This window comes from Prionailurus bengalensis, chromosome F2 (genome assembly GCF_016509475.1).
Source record: "Prionailurus bengalensis isolate Pbe53 chromosome F2, Fcat_Pben_1.1_paternal_pri, whole genome shotgun sequence".
Classification (NCBI taxonomy): Eukaryota; Metazoa; Chordata; class Mammalia; order Carnivora; family Felidae; genus Prionailurus; species Prionailurus bengalensis.
In genome coordinates, this window is record NC_057353.1 from 83512306 (window position 1) to 83528176 (window position 15871).

The window sequence follows — 15871 nt, forward strand, 5'->3', positions numbered from 1 at the left end:
TCTGTTCCAATAAACTTTATTTGGTCACACTGAAATGTGATTTCAACATACTTTTCAAACGTCATAAAATAGTCATTTTTCCCATTTAAAAATGTAAAAAACCCTTCTTAGCTTTTAGGCCTTTTAAGAGGTAAACTGAGGTACATTAAATTTTTGAAGAGTTGATGTTTGAACAAACACTGCCTGGAGCCAGGCAGGACCACACTGAAACATCAGGAGTGCTGTGCTGGCAGGAGAAAAGGGAGAGGTGTTTATAGACGCAGGAGCAAAACTGGGAAACTGTGTGACTGGTTATGGCTTAAGCAGGTGCCTTATTTGGGGAAATCTAGTTGACTGTGATTAGGTGTTCTTAAATTTCATTTTCTCAGATAGGAGTGCATTTACAGGAACGGACTCTGGCTTAGCTTTTGATCTGCTTGTGTAGTTCCCAAGGCATGAGAGTCGCCCAGTCTAATGGCCTCGTACATATTTTCACAGGCTGCATAAACAGACAGCAAACTGCATTTTGCCCATACGCTATAATCTGTCAGCTCCTGATCTAGAACCGTATCAATCCAAAGAGAGAATCCAGGTAAAGAAGATTTAGGTTGAATCCTCTGGCCCTTTTCAGCTGGCCTGTGGTTGCTGTTAGAAGACAGAAAGCACCATGCTCAGGCTGGAATCTGGAAGAGTTCATGTATCTTTCCACCCCTCTGTCCCATCATTACCCAGAAGTGGCAGAGACAGGTTTCCTTTCTGGGAATGGCACATTCAGTGACCAAACTGCCTTCCTAAGGCACGTGAGCCCACGAAAAGTCCCTGGTCCTCTGACAATGACCCTCTTGGACACACTTCTGGGTGCAGTAGGTACAGGTGGAGAGGCGGTTACAGCCACTGAAATGGGCACAATGATTTCATGGCGTCCTGACACCTGGGCTGGGAACACCACTTCCAAGGGGGTGGTACAGGCCAGGGGGACAATCTTCACTCCTAGGACTAGCACTGTGGCCTAAGAACATATCACGCGTTGTGCCTGGCTGAGCAGCAGTGGGTGGCAACTGGGCTGACCTGCTGTGGGACCGAGATCCCTGTCCATGTATTAGAAACACAAACACACAGACTTGACCATCCTGAACTCTGCTGTTCCTAATGCCAGAAAGCTGGGGAATTCCCAATGCAAACAGAGGGATCAGCCAGCCTGATTTTCACCTAATACAAATCCAGAACCTGCTGGTGGGCCATACCACACATGGCCATTGAGGCTGTGTCTCAAGGACCTACCCACAGGCTTAACCATACCAGGTGATGGTGACCCAAATCAAGTGTTGCAATAAATCCTGAAGTGACTGACCTGTGTCCCTCTGGGTTACCTTTCTGTATGTGGGAGAAATGGGCCTCTCCATTGGGACAAGGGGGAGGGGTCCCTGGCCCAAATTTCACCCCTCCGATAACTGTCAATGACACCAAAGATCGGCAGGTCTCGAGTGAGTGGTCGTGGGTAGTAGCCAGTCTAAGACTTCTGGTCCCCTGGAACTTTTTCACAGTTGGCAGGGCCAGGACCCTGAGGGCGGGGCCACCATCAACACTGTTAGCCTCATTCTGCGGGTCAGCAGTCTGTCTCCACCTCCACCAGCATCCGGGAAAAGGCAATGGGCTCACATGCAGCTCGCAGACCCTCCTGGTTCTGGCAGTTTGTGTGGCAGGAGCGGTTCTGGGGAGTCTGGCAAGCAGCCTGGCCTCCGGGTAGCTCCGCTGGGCTCACACGAGCGGTTTCTGCAGTGCTGAGGCCAGGTCTGCCCTGGGTTCCGCTAGAGATGCTGGCTCGGGGTCTCAGTGTGGGAGCAGGGAGGTCTCCCACATTCAGTTCTTATGGTCACCCTGTAACGATGCTCAGATAAGCAGACAGACTCTGGATTTCATGGAGAACAGTGGCATCCAGAGTCACAGAGCAGGTCCCTGGGTGCAGGTGCTACTCCTGGAGTGCCTGCACTGATCCAAGCTCCTGTCTGAAGAGGCTGGTGCCAGGCCCTCTGGCTGTAGCCCCGGGTTGCTCTGATGGGGATGGAGTTGGAGGAAAAGGAGTCAGGTGAAGAAGGCAGCTTCCTCTGGGCTTCCACTAGCACAAGCTAACACATCCTTACTGCTGAAGCCAGTCTGAGGAACTGACTAAGGAACTGCTAAGGGAAGACGCTTTGGGCAACTTCTCAGCTACTTGTGTGGCAGGGCTCATGGGCCTTTCCCCATGACACTTCCTCATCCGCGGGATGTGGCGTCTTTCTTCTGTGAACTCGAAAGTCTACACCTGTGCGCCCTGGCTTGAGGGACACAGGCTTTGCTGCGCGGGATGAGGTCACATGTTGCAGCAAAGATATATCCACTTTGTACGAATTCGGACATTTTCTTTCTTAAGGGAGCAATTCTGAATCTATCCCCACATTCTAAATTCTTGTCAGTATAAATGATCCCATATAAAATACGTTAAGGTTAAGGCTGCAGGTTTATTCACATTTATACACATTTATAAAGACAGGTGGTCTATCCCATGTGAATTTTCTGATGCTGAGTAAGCCGTGAGCTCCGATTAAAAGCTTTGCCACATTCGTTACATTTGTAAGGTTTCTCTCCAGTGTGAATTCTCTGATGAATGATTAGATGTGAGCGCCACCTGAATATTTTCTCACATTCGTTACATTTATGCAGTTTCTTTACAGTGCTGACTTTTCTACGGCTCACATGGGTAGAAGCTTCCAGGGTATTCCCATATTCATGATACCACTGGGCACGAGTGTGGATCCTCTGGTGCTCAATAAGATAGGAACTCCGGCTGAAGGCTTTCCCACACTCACTACATCCATACGGCTTCACTCCTGCATGAATTATCTGGTGTTGGAAAAGGGTTGAGTTTTGACTGAAGGCCTTCCCACATTCGGTACACTTATAGGGTCTCTCCCCAGTGTGGACCCTTTGATGTATTGTGAGCTGTGTGCTCATACTGAAAGCCTTTCCACATTCGACACACTCGTAGGGCTTCTCTCCCTTATGGATTCTCTGATGGTAAATGAGACTTGAACTCTGGCTGAAGGCTTTTCCACAGTCACTACACTCGTAGGGTTTCTCTCCGGTGTGAATTCTCTGGTGCTGAATTAGGTGTGAGCCCTGGACAAAGCCTTTCCCACACTCATCACACTTGAATGGTTTTTCTCCAGTGTGAGTTCGCTGGTGGCGAATAAGCCGTGAGCTACAACCAAAGGCTTTTGCACACTTGTTGCATTTGTAAGGTTTCTCTCCAGTGTGGGTCAGCTGATGCTGACTAAGGCGAGACACCCACCTGAAGGCCTTCCCACACTCATCACACTTGAACGGTTTCTCTGTAGCGTGGATTCTCTGATGGGCAACGTGGCTGGGACTACCTGGGCTTCTTGGAAGTTGAGGCTTCTCCCCGGCATGCATCCGCTGGTGTTGAGCCAGGGTTGAGCTCTGGCTAAAGGCCTTCCCACACTCCTGGCACTGGTAGGGCCTCTCTCCAGTGTGGGTCCTCTGGTGTCTGACCAGCTGAGACTGTTGGCTGAAGGCCTTCCCACACTCCCGACAGCCATAGGGCCTCTCTCCCGTGTGGACCCTCTGGTGGTGGATGAGGCTGGAGCTCTGACCAAAGGCCTTTCCACACTCCTCACACCTGTAAGGCTTCTCTCCAGTATGAATTCTTTGATGCTGAATAAGTTTGGAGCTCAGACGAAAAGCTTTTCCACACTCGATGCATTTGAATGGCTTCTCTCCAGTGTGGATTCTCTGATGCTGATTAAGCTGCGAGCACAACCTGAAGACTTTCCCACATTCCTCACATTCATACGGCTTCTCTCCATGGCAGTTACTTCGAGGTTTCCCCTGCAAGCAATCAGGTAATTTTTTTTTACACTCTGGACATCTGTTAGGTTTCTTCGGTGTATTAATTTCCTGAGGCAGAGCAATGTCCGGAGTCGACCTGAAACTCCTGCCACACATATCACATCTTCGGGATGTCCCTTCTGCGGCACCTCCCTTACTTTTGTCAGGGTGACAACCCAGTACGCCAATGCCCTCCAGCTCGCCACGTCCCTGGGCACCCTCCTTGGCGAAGGTCTTCCTGGGAGCCACAGTGCCAGTGTTCAAGCAGTTTTTCTGGAGGAGGGAGCTTGGCTTACTCTCTGACCAGACCTCAGAATCAGAGGTGTCTCTAAAGCCAGAACTCTGAGGAAAACCTTGTGGGGAGCTTCTGACCATGGCCACACGGGGTTCCGATTTTAGAGCATCCACGTCCTCACAGGCCTGCTCACTTGCCATCCCAACTGCAGAATCTGAAATAAACAGGAAATAAAATGGTTCTTATCCCCTGTGCTCAGAGAAAGGACAAAGACCAGGGGCAGTGGCGGAGGCTGCATCAGGCAAGGATACACCCACATGGAAAAACACTACCAGAAGTCGGGCCTTGGACAGTTCTCAAGATTTAGCTTCGTTGACACTTTTACTTCATGCGTTCAACTACCGTGTGTTCCTGTGGGGGGGGGGACACATCAGCAGAGGCTCGTCCCGTGGGGAACCGGTATGAGTGAAAATCCATAAGGAAGCTCTGGGCTGGAGAGCCTGGCAAGTGTGGCAAGAGGCAGGTTGGGCTTGAGGTGCCAGAGGCTCCTGGATCCAGAGGCGTGGTGAGGGGAGTTAACGGACAGGTTCCGAGGAAGATGAGGCTGGACAGCTGCCGTGGGGCACGCCCTGGGTGAGCCTGAAGGGGGGTGGTACTGAGGAGGACCCCAGACCCGAATCTGGCTTCCTCCAGCTGCTGCCGAGCCACCTTCTCTGATACACACCTGGCCATGTACGTCAGCCCCACAGCTTCCAGGAGGCCACACCCGGTGGCCTATACTGCCTTCTCATTCCCTTGGGGTTCTGGTCAGTCCACTCACCCCTGACTGGCCCCCACGAGGCCTTCCTGACATCTGCCTTCCTTCTGGACTCTCCAAATAAGTGTCAGCCCCTCTCCTACTCGGCAGTCCCAGAGAGTACCCTTGCTAAACTCCTTGGTGTCTGTGATCACACCCAGGGTCATAACTAACATCACAACCAACTTCGTAACCAGTGCGATAACCGCTGTTATAACCAGTCCATTTCTACCCCACAGAAATATCCTCCAGGGGCCCAGTTCCAGGGTTCCTGGTGGCTCTTAATGTCAGTCCCCTCTCCAGCTCGGTGATCTGAAGTTCTCAGTCAGTCCTAGGGTGAGGAAGAGGCCATCACATACTGAGCATCTTCTGGGCATAAGGAACACTTAGTCCCTGGCCGTTCCTCAATTAGTCTTTGTGACAATCCAATGAGGTCAGTAGTGAGTCAGAGAAGGAGCTTGTGGTTCCCCAGTCACACAGCTAATTACAGAATCAGGAATGAACCCAATTCTGTTCCCCCAACACATGCCCCTTCAACCTCTCTGTGCCCTTATGACACAGGGCATCTCCTACCTGGCCTCTGGGGCACAATCACACAACCTTTCGACAGGGCAGGAGTGGCCATATGGTGCTGGCTCACTCAGTCCTCTGCCCAGGCCTCCCTCCACTCTGGAGATGAGAAAGTGGACACGCACTGCTCTCCTCTCCCTCCTGCTGGAAAACAAAGGCCCCCATGGACGCCAAGGAAGAGCACAGTGGAAACGTCCATAGCTGTGAGCCTAGAACCTCCCGCTGCACAGGAAGGAGAAAGATAATCCACGTGGTTCAGCAGCCACAAACCCACCCAACTCCTCTCCGGAGTCTGCCTCCATCTGGCTTTCTGCAACCAAGTCTATGAGAAGCCTCCTTACGCACCAGGCTTCCCCTCAGGCTCAGCTAGCCACACGGTCCCTCTCTTCTTTGGGCCCACGTCACACTCGTACCCAGCACGGCCCATTTTTACGTGACCCTACTTACTAGTGACACCTTCTCTGACAAAGACCCTCTCTTGACCAGCTCAGCCAGGCTCCTCTGAGCCTTTCTTGACCAGGCCTCATCCTTGGCCCGTAAGGACAAAAGACTAATGTCGCTACTTACAGCTAAAGGTTTCCTCCCTAGGATGAGCCTAGCCCTCCTTAAGGTGTGTGCCTGAGAAAACTCAAGGCTGTCAGAACGATCTGTTTATTCCAGCCACACCTGAGGGACAGGTTGTCTCCCAACTTCTGTGGGAGGGCAAGACCCAAATGCCACAAGCAGAGGTCAGCAAGCCCAGGTAGGTGTCAGAGGGTCCACTCCCTTCCGCTCTTGTAATCCATCACTTCCTGGCTCTAGCTGAACCCCACTCACCCCCTGCCTGCTCTGATCATGTCTGAACAAATGGAAGCCGAGTTCACTCACACTGGACTTTCTCCATTGCAATTTATTACTATGGATTAAGAAAAATCTATCCTCACTGTTTTAACTAGTGCCTCGCTGTGTGTGTCTATGCATGACGCTGCCCACGGGGCCCCTCGGGGACTCATAATTGAAGCCTAGAGTTCTCATCCTTCCCTAGAACTCGAAAGCCCTTCTCTGTAAGCTCTGAACAACCTGTGAGAGGATACAAGCACATGTTAAAAAACAGAGCCTCCTTCTGGAAGTGGTTTTCCCTCAGACAACAGATGTTGTCCCTGCAGGCTGACAGGCACTAAGGTCTCTTGTGCTGGGGACAAAGGTAGCTGTGGTGGTGGGTTAGGGGTGTGGCTCTGCAACCTGCTGCCGCTCTGGGCCATTCCTCAGTTACCTGCTGCACTAGCCAGGCACAGATAACATCTCTGGGTACTTACATTTTTCTGACACGCTCCACAGGTTTTCATCTGTGAGTCCGTACTCTTGTCCTATGTCTCAGGCTTGTGACAAGTCTACATTTATTGTGGGGAGGTTTTCTTTGCTGCTGCCTCATCACCATAAAGACCATTTGCTGCGTACAAACCCATGGAACTACCCAATTCTGCCAGCCCCAGCTAGCTTTTCCGCCATGGTACCCTCTTTGAAATCTCTCCTCCACCTTGGGAATACTTAGTAGGAGCTGGGTTTTAACTGGTCTAGCCTACAGCTTTACCTCCTTCCCAGGAAGGATCAAAAAGGGGTCTAAGCAGGAAGGCAAGGCCAAGGAGGCTGGGGGCTGGGGTCAATGTTCCCAACACTCCTGCCCATACACTCATACCTCAGGACACGAACCTGCTGATGCCTCGATTTTGGCCGTGTGGCTTCCAGAATTGTGAGACAATTAACCTCTGTGGTTTTAAGCCTCAAGTTTGTGGTGCTTTGGTACAGCAGCCCTAGGACCCAACACAGCCCTGAAGCCTGATGTGAGAGGCTGGGGTCACCCAGGAGCCCAAGCAGTTCTGGAGGAGCTGCTGGCAGGTGGGCGGCAACTATCTCAGGGATGACTGATGTTTGCCTGAGAGGCTGCTCAGAGCCAAGCTTAGTGCTTCCCTTGGAAGTTCCTTTGCACTTTGCTTAACAAGAACATCAGTAAAATTGGAAATTGAACCTATGCCTGAAAAGCAAACTCTGTTTTTGCTATAACACGTAAGAGTCTCATGTCCCTGCTTTTCTGTAGTTCAGTCTCTCCCAATACAACCCCACGACCAGGCGATAGTTCTGTCAACGGGCCCACCTGTGGCCCCGTGGTGCCCCCAGGCAGCCCGGCATGCCCTCTTGGCTGGTCCCTGGGGTCTGCCTTCAGCTTCCCACCCTCAACCCTTGCTGGGCATGGGTTCCCCGAACATCTCCTCACTCCTTTACCTGGAAACCTCTTTGCCACAGGCCTAAGCCTCACCTGTAAGGGAGGTCCTTGCCACCTCTCTCCCCTCGACTCCCTTCAGGTCAAGGACCCATGGCTCCTGTCCCTGCTCCAACCGGGAGATCAGCTCAGGCTTGAAGACCAGGAATCCTGCTGTGGGGATGGCAGAGAAGGGGACCATGTCAGCATGGCTGAGGGTACATCCCAGGGCCCAATGCTCTTGGTTTCCAGGAATTAAGAGGCAGGGGGCTGTTGGAGCACAAGCAGAGCTTCCAAAGGGAACATCAGGGGGAAAGGGTCTGGACACAGTGGTCCTCTCTGTCCAGCTCCTCAAGTTGGACAATGAGAGATACCTGGACTCCCAGCCCATCCCCATCCACACCAGGGCCAGGATCCTCAGGGGATCTATCACCAAAGAATCTGCAAGGAACAGGCCAGGTCTAGCTTTAGGAGACAGCAGCCAGGCACTGCCAGCACCTCCCTCAGCAGAGATGGCCTGTCCCTCAGTTCAGAGGGCAGAACATTCCAGGAGATAGGAGTGGCCAAGAAGCAAGACAGAAACAACAAAAGTAAGCCAACAAATGAATGGATTTTAATTCGGAGGGCGCTAAGCCCTGTGGTCAGGGTTTCCCTCCCCCAGGTTTCCGGCTGTGGGGGTGGGGAAGGGCAAGCAGAGAGACCCTGCAGGATAAAGGCCTCAGGTGCACATAGGACTCCATGCTCAGCAGGAAACGTGCTCTCTCGAAGAACATGTGGAATGTACAAAGAAAACAACTCTAGGCCAACTGTGAAGGGAGTCATGTCCACAGGACAATACAACACTGTGCCCCAACCCAAAATATAATTGGATGTGAAGGTTATGACAACACGGAGCTCAAAGCTATTAGGTACTTGGGGCGCCTGGATGGCTCAGTCGGTTAAGCATCTCCCTTCGGCTCAGGTCATCATCTCGCGGTTCATGGGTTCGAGCCCCACATCGGGCTCTGAGCTGACAGCTCGGAGCCTGGACCCTGCTTCGGATTCTGGGTTTCTTTCTCTCTCTCTCTCTCTCTCTCTGCCCCTCCCCCCCCCACCACACACACACACCACACACACACTCAAAAATAAACATTAAAAAACTAAAAACAAACAACTACTTGAAAACTAAATAATGAATTACTAAGTAGCAGCTCTATTTACTACAAAACTCATGGGATGAAGCTGAAGCAGTGTTTGCAAATAAAATTTTACATTTTTAAATACATTTATTATAGAAATGAGCATAGTAAAACGCAAATGAGATAAATGTTAAACTCGAGAAGTTGGGAACAAAACAGCACAGCAAACTCAAATAAATAAAAAGGAAGAAAATAATAAAGGTGGGGTGGGATTCAATGAAATAGAGAACAAAGGCAACAACACTATCCCCCAGAGAAAGATCAGCCAAACCAAAACCTGGTTCTCTGAAAAAATGAATACGACAGCTCTTGTGGCAAAACTGATTGAGGTCAACACAGTGAAAAAATAAAATAAATAAGGAAAACAACTACACACACAATGCAGACTAAAAATAAAAGAGTATCATGAACAAACAGATGCTAAAAAACTTGGAAATCTAAACGAACACATCACTTTACAGGAAAACTAAAAATGACAAAATCAGCACAAAAGGAAACCTGCAAACTTGACAGATATTATTCACTAAAAAACAAAACCAGGGGCGCCTGGGTGGCTGAGTCGGTTGGGCATCTGACGATGGCTCAGGTCATGATCTCACGGTTTGTGAGTTTGAGCCCCGCGTCGGGCTCTGCGCTGACAGCTCAGAGCTTGGAGCCTTCTTCACATTCTGTGTCTCCCTCTTTCTCTGCCCCTTCCCTGTCTCTCAAAAATCAATAAACATTAAAAAAATAAACAAACAAAAACAAAACTAAAAGCAAAAAACACTAGCGCAAGACCTTCCTTTCCCAAGGGCCCAAGGCCCAGACAGTTTTACCGGTGAGTTTTACCGGTGAGTTTTACCAAACACTGTAATTCCACCTACATAAATTCTTCCAGAAATTAAAGACAGCAAAATGTGCCCAGTTCATCTTATGAAACTCATATGCCAAAGGCCATTTGCCAAAAAAATAGAAAAACAATTCACAAAAAGAAAACATATAGGGGCACCTGGATGGCTCAGTTAAGCAAATGACTTCAGCTCAGGTCATCATCTCACAGTTCATGAGTTCAAGCCCTGCGTCGGGCTCTGTGTTGACAGCTCAGAGCCTGGAGCCTGCTTCGGATTCTGTGTCTTCCTCTCTCTCTGCCTCTCTCCCGCTCACACTCTTTCTCTCTTCCTCAAAAAAAAAATTTTTTTAAACCTTTTTTAAATTAAAACACAAAAACAAACAAACAAACAAAAAACAAAAAACAAAAAACAGGGGTGCCTGGGTGGCTGAGTCAGTTAAACATCCAACCTCAGGTCAGATCATGATCTCACAGTCTGTGGGTTCAAGCCCTACATTGGGCTCTGTGCTGACAGCTTGAAGCCTGCTTCAGATTCTGTGTCTCTCTCTCTCTCTTTCCCTCACCCACTCATGCTCTGTCTCTCTCTCTCTCAAAAAATAAACATTAAAAAAACCCAAAACAACAAAAAACAATACAAAGAAACATATTAAAAGTCAATTTTGCTCATGAACAGGGAAGCAAAAATCTGAAACATAATACTGCCTAGCTGAATCCAAAATAGTACTGAAATTTATATGTAAAATATAATTTAAGTAGAGTTTACTCCAGAAATACAAAACACGTTAATAAGATTTACAAGACTAATAAGGTGAAAAAATCATACAAACACTTCAATTGATGCAGAAAAAGAATTTGTTTACGATTATGATTAGTCAACTTCTGATGTTAATTAAATGTATTCCTTTTTTTAAAAAAAAAAGGGGGGGGTCTTTTTATTTAGTTATTTTTTAAATTTATTTTTTCAGTAATCTCCACACCCAAGGTGGGCTGGAACTCACAGTCCCAAGATGGAGGAGATGCACGCTCCACAGACCAAGCCAGGTGCCCCTAGAAATCTTCCTTTTAGATTTTTTTCTATGTTTATTTATTTTTGAGAGAGAACACAAGCGGGGGAGGGGCAGAGAGAGAGAGACCAAGAATCCAAAGCACAAAGTCTGACATGGGGCTCAAACCCACGAACCATTGAGATCATGACCTGAGCTGAAGTTGCACGTTCAACCGACTGAGCCCCCCAGGTGCCCTGAAGTATTCCCTTTAACTCGAGGAACAAAGGGCGCCTGGGTGGTTCATCTGGTTGAGAGACCAACTCTTGATTTTGGCTCAGGTCATGATCCCAGGGCTGTGGGCTCGAGCCCCAAGTAGGGCTCCTTGTTGAGTATGGAGCCTGCCTAAAGTTCTCTCCCTCTCTCTCTCTCTCTCTCACTCTACCCCTCTTCCCGACTTGCACACGTTCGCTCTCAAATAAAAAAAATTAAATAAGGAACAAAACAGGCATATCCACATAAGTCCTGTCTGACACACCACTGTGGCTCTGGGCACAGCTAAAGGCCAGGACACTGGGGGCACCAAGGGGGAAACCACCACTGGTTCAGCTGCAGGTGACTCCTCCTAGAATACAGCACCAGAGCAGCAGGAAGTTCAACAAAGTTACCAAATACAAGCATTTCTGTAGAGCAGCTATACTCAGTTAAAAATATAGCAACATAAAAAAAGATACATTCACAAAGCAACCAAAAATAAAGCATCTAGAAGGGACCAGACCACTCTGGAGAAAATCTAATAAATTTCTAGAATTCTTTTTTTTTTTTTTTTAACGTTTATTTATTTTTGAGACAGAGAGACAGAGCATGAACAGGGGAGGGACAGAGAGAGAGGGAGACACAGAATCTGAAATGGGCTCCAGGCTCTGAGCTGTCAGCACAGAGCCCGACGCGGGGCTCGAACTCACGGACCATGAGATCATGACCTGAGCCGAAGTCGGACGTTTAACCAACCGAGCCACCCAGGCGCCCCTAAATTTCTAGAATTCTAATAAATTACAGAGAATAAATGGAGACACATTCCATGGTCTTGGGTGGGAACAATTAATGAGGAAGAGATCAGTTCTTCTCTTGTTAGTTCTAGAAATTCAAAGCACTCCCAATAAAAATTCCAGTTCCAAGTATTGAATAACTCACTTACTATAAACTTATATGAAAGAATTATCTTATTACCCACGTGTAGATAAGCAAAGTTTTATGAAAGAATAAAAAGGGAAAGTTGTCTTACCAGGTATTAAGACACACTACGAGGCCAGCTCAGAAACACAGTCACACACATGAAAAAAGGTGGCTCCACAAATCAACGGAAGACAATGGGCTGCTTAGGCGGTGATACCAGGAAATGGCTCAGTATATAAACAAAAATAAAGCAAGACTCCTACCTAACTCCAGACACAAACGTGGTGCCAAGATCTAAATAAGAAAGATAAAGTTCACAGGCGAACGTACAAATTGTCTCTATGACCTTGGAAAGAACTTTTAAATAAAATTTCAAAGATACAGCGCATAAGGCAAAAACTAATGGATTTGATTCATTAAAATCTGACCTCACAAAGTTAACAAACACAGGGACACCCGATTCAGTTAAGTACCTGACTTTGGCTCAGGTCATGATCTCATGGTTCGTGGGGCTCTGTTCTGACAGCTCAGAGCCTGGAGCCTGCTTCAGATTCTGTCTCCCTCTCTCTTTGCCCCTCCCCTGCTTGCATTCTCTCGCTTTCTCAAAAATAAGCATTAAAGATTTTTTTTTTTAAAGTTAACAAACACAAGAGAACGGGAAAAGTTATTTACAACGCACAAAACTCACCACAACACCTCCCAGGGTCAGCTCTTGACCCACAAAGACCCACGGCCCCCATAACCACAGCCCTGACAAGGGCCTGGCTAGGTGGGTGCTGACCAATGATGCAGGGGGAGGGGTCCCAAGATGCAGCCTCACCTAGTCCAGCCACACTGCTGTGGTTCTCCAGCATTACTTCCTTGTAGAGGGCCCTCTGGCCAGGGTCCAGACACTGCCACTCCTCCCTCGAGAAGTGCACGGCCACATCACCGAACGTCACAGCCTCCTGAAAAAACATACACCAGCACCCCAGGGAAACCTGGGTGCCAGCCCCATCCTGGCTCCACCTCATGGTGTGTCTCAGCCACATGTACCACAGGGCTGGGCAAGACAGTCACCAAGCCCCTTTGGCTCTAAAATCAAGGAGAATGGCAGTATGAAGGAGGGGGAAGGAGCCAGGCCTACAAACCTCCCCCCCACAAGAGCCTCAGATGGGCCCCAGTCTGGGCAGAGGATGGGCTTGCCTGAGCTTGGGAATGGCCACAAGGGGCCAATGGAGGGTCTAGGCCAAGGCCCAGTGGGCAGGGTGGGTTCTCAGAAGAAAAGGTAGGGGCCCTCACAGAGCAAGTGAGGGAACGGAGGCAGTCACACTCCTACCATGAGGCTCGGTGGATGGGCATCCATGTGTCCTGGATGAGACCTGTTGGCAGTTATGAAAGGATCAGAGGTCAGGGTACTGGAGGACCCCTAGCCCTGACTTCCTGGCTAACTGAGAGGGTACTGTGTTCTCCAATCCTTTACCTTTAACCCCAGATGTTCATTAGCAAGGACATAAGGTGGAACCAACATAACCACAGCACTTAAGTATCTTCCCCCACTCCCCACCAAAGCTTCATCTTTCCGAGTGTGTGGTGTGTGGGAATCACTCCAGACACAGAAGGGGTGGTTGCCACACGTGGTAAGTGCTAGACTAAGCAATGGGGATGTAGCAGCGCACAACGCTTGAGAACTTTCCCATCATGAAGCACAGTCTAAAGGGTTAACGATACAAACACAACATCACAACCATGACCATGCCCCAGTGCAAGAAAACTCTGAAAGCATTTAAACTAGGAAACTCTGGTTTAATGATGAGTCACTTCCCAGGGGAGCTAACTAGGCCAAGAGGATGGAGGTAGGGAGGGCGCTAAAGGCAGCAGGGAAGGCATGTGCAAAGGGACTGAAGCAAAATAGAATGGGCAGAATGAGTCCATGGAGCTGTTCACAAGCAGCAAGGGGAAGTGGTGGTGTGACTGGAGGATGACGCCAGAACAGTGGATTACCGTAGAAAAAGGAACGGACTCAGAATCCCCCCCCCCCTCCCCGCCCCGGCAATCTACATAAACTTGGCCCCAATCCCAGGCATTCCCCTAGGCAGTCTGAATGAGAAGTGGGCTTCCTATGGGAGCTTCTGGCTCAGAAAGTGGCGTGTGGGCGGAAGCTCCAGGCCGTGGGCATAGTGAAGCTGACCCAGGCAGTAATGAGCACTGCCGGGTGGGCCCCCACCTGCGACGGGCCAAGAGTGAATCTGGAAGCGCTGGATCCCAGGTTCCCAGTAGAAACGGACAGGCCCTGAGAAGGGAAACACCCCACCCTACCCTAGGCACAGCCCTTTTTTTTACCACTGTCCCACGGGCAGTAAATGAGGGGAAAAGGCGACTTGAGAAGCTGTAGTTATGCAGAAAGGAGAATCAGGGGATCCCCTCTCGAGCAGGCCTACACCTGGTGGGAGGCCGCGGGTGGATCCCGCGCCGGGCCTGCAGGACTCGCCCAAATGCCTCCTGCCTCCGCGGGCCAAGGCGGCCGCAGTTCGACCACCTCCCACGCCAGGCGCCCATGGCCTCCCCAAGCCGCTCGCGACATCCGCGCTTCCCAGCGGGGAGGCAGGGGATCGCCGGGCCCGCAGTGCCGGAGGCGGGAGGACGCGGGGGTCGGCCGGTTGCCACTCGGTCCGAGGACGATGAGCACGTAACGTGCCCCAACCCGAGTCCGCGCCGGACGCGCCCACTCACCCTCCCCGTGGGCCGCCCGAGCCTCGAAACGCGGGACAAAACCGGAAACGGGCCTCGGGCTCACGCTCCCTCTTCTTCTCACAGACTTCCGGGCGTTCTGGGCGGCTCGGAGGCTCGGCCGTCTCGATGGTTCCCAGCCGCCCCGCCCCGGCGCTGGGGAAGGGGCGGGGCTGGGGTCAAGGGAGGGGCGGGGCTGGGGTCAAGGGAGGGGCGGGGCTGGGGTCAAGGGAGGGGTGGGCCCGCGGAAGGTGGCGGACGTGCAGGCCAAAGGGCGGAGGGGGTCCTGGCGAAGCGGGTGAAGAGCCTGAGGTGGCCCGGGCCCGGCCCCGCCTACCTCTTATCACCTCGGGGACGCTGGACCCCGCACCAGATCTGTGCCCGGGCTTTTCTACAGAAGGCAGCTCCCGCTGGGCACGGTCCAGGCACCGGGCAACGGAGACGCCCCGACCACGGGCGAAGTGGGCACGGGGGAGCGGCTAGCTTGGGAGGAGGGCAGAGGAGCCGAGTGGAGACAGCAGGTATTGTCTGGGTGGTTGGGGCACGTGGTCCAGGCCGCGGACACCGCTGAAGCTGGGCGGGAGGCGCAGGGCACCTAAGGCGGAAGAATGCGCCCCGGAGGCGGGAAGGGCGGGGCAGAGAATGCGCAGAACTTTTGCGGTAGAAGAGACCTAGCACTCGACTCGTCGACGACCCAAGTATCGGGGTCCCTGACAGCCGCGGTGAAATCTGGCGCAAACCCTACGGGAGGAGATGGACTGAATCAGCCCCCCGCCCCGACTCCGAGGGGAGGTACTAGGGAAAAGCGGGCCTTGCGGGGTTCTCTGGCGAGATCAGCTCCTTTCCCGAGCCTCTCGGTCCTAGCGCTCACAGCCTGCAACACCGCCGCTCCTAACTCAACTCTACCAGTCCCACATCCTCTCTGGTTACGCACAGGGAGCATCTGTGCAAATAATGAATAAACGAGTGAATAGAGAACTGGGAAGGACAGGGAACATACCTGCTTCCCAGCCGCCCTCCAGGTCCTAATTCCCAACCAAGGCGCTTCCAGAAAGAAACCCGGGTGCGCTGAGCACACTTCTGGTCCCACCTACTGGGAGCCTTCCAACTGGAGTCTTCACACAGCAGGCTAGCCTGTTCTAGGTAGATGGGTAGGGTCATTCCCAAGATGACTCAAAGAGCAAGAAGGGGAGGCAAAGACCCTTAGGATAGAGCTGTTTCAGCCAGCACGAGAGCCTGGTCCAGAGCACCCACCCACCCCACACCTGGGCGGTGTTGGGGGTGCAGATACCAGG

The 15871-nt window shown here is 51.1% G+C and overlaps 1 protein-coding gene and 1 long non-coding RNA gene across 14 annotated transcripts in view; one reads left to right on the top strand and one right to left on the bottom strand.

Annotated features, from left to right (window-relative positions):
• ZNF7 (zinc finger protein 7) lies at nucleotides 1–15022 on the bottom strand. Of its 13 annotated transcripts, XR_006300647.1 has the most exons (6): nucleotides 14580–14727; nucleotides 13186–13228; nucleotides 12688–12814; nucleotides 7759–7875; nucleotides 1331–4313; nucleotides 1–624 (listed from the first exon to the last, which is right to left on the bottom strand). XR_006300647.1 is itself a non-coding variant. In XM_043602151.1 (5 exons), exons 2-5 carry the CDS (start codon nucleotides 13210–13212, stop codon nucleotides 2515–2517), a joined length of 2070 nt encoding a protein of 689 aa, XP_043458086.1. In that variant the 5' UTR covers nucleotides 13213–13228; nucleotides 14914–15016; the 3' UTR covers nucleotides 1–2514. The 13 variants fall into 13 exon arrangements, 11 of the variants coding, with proteins under 11 accessions (XP_043458086.1, XP_043458082.1, XP_043458087.1 ...); XR_006300646.1 differs by having other exon boundaries at nucleotides 12688–13228; nucleotides 14580–14689; XM_043602151.1 differs by lacking the exon at nucleotides 14580–14727 and adding an exon at nucleotides 14914–15016 and having other exon boundaries at nucleotides 1–4313.
• LOC122495957 overlaps nucleotides 14984–15871 on the top strand; it is a 13082-nt gene continuing 12194 nt past the window's right edge. The window contains exon 1 of the long non-coding RNA XR_006300649.1: nucleotides 14984–15097. This is a non-coding gene — a long non-coding RNA (uncharacterized LOC122495957). The remainder of the gene's footprint in view (nucleotides 15098–15871) is intronic.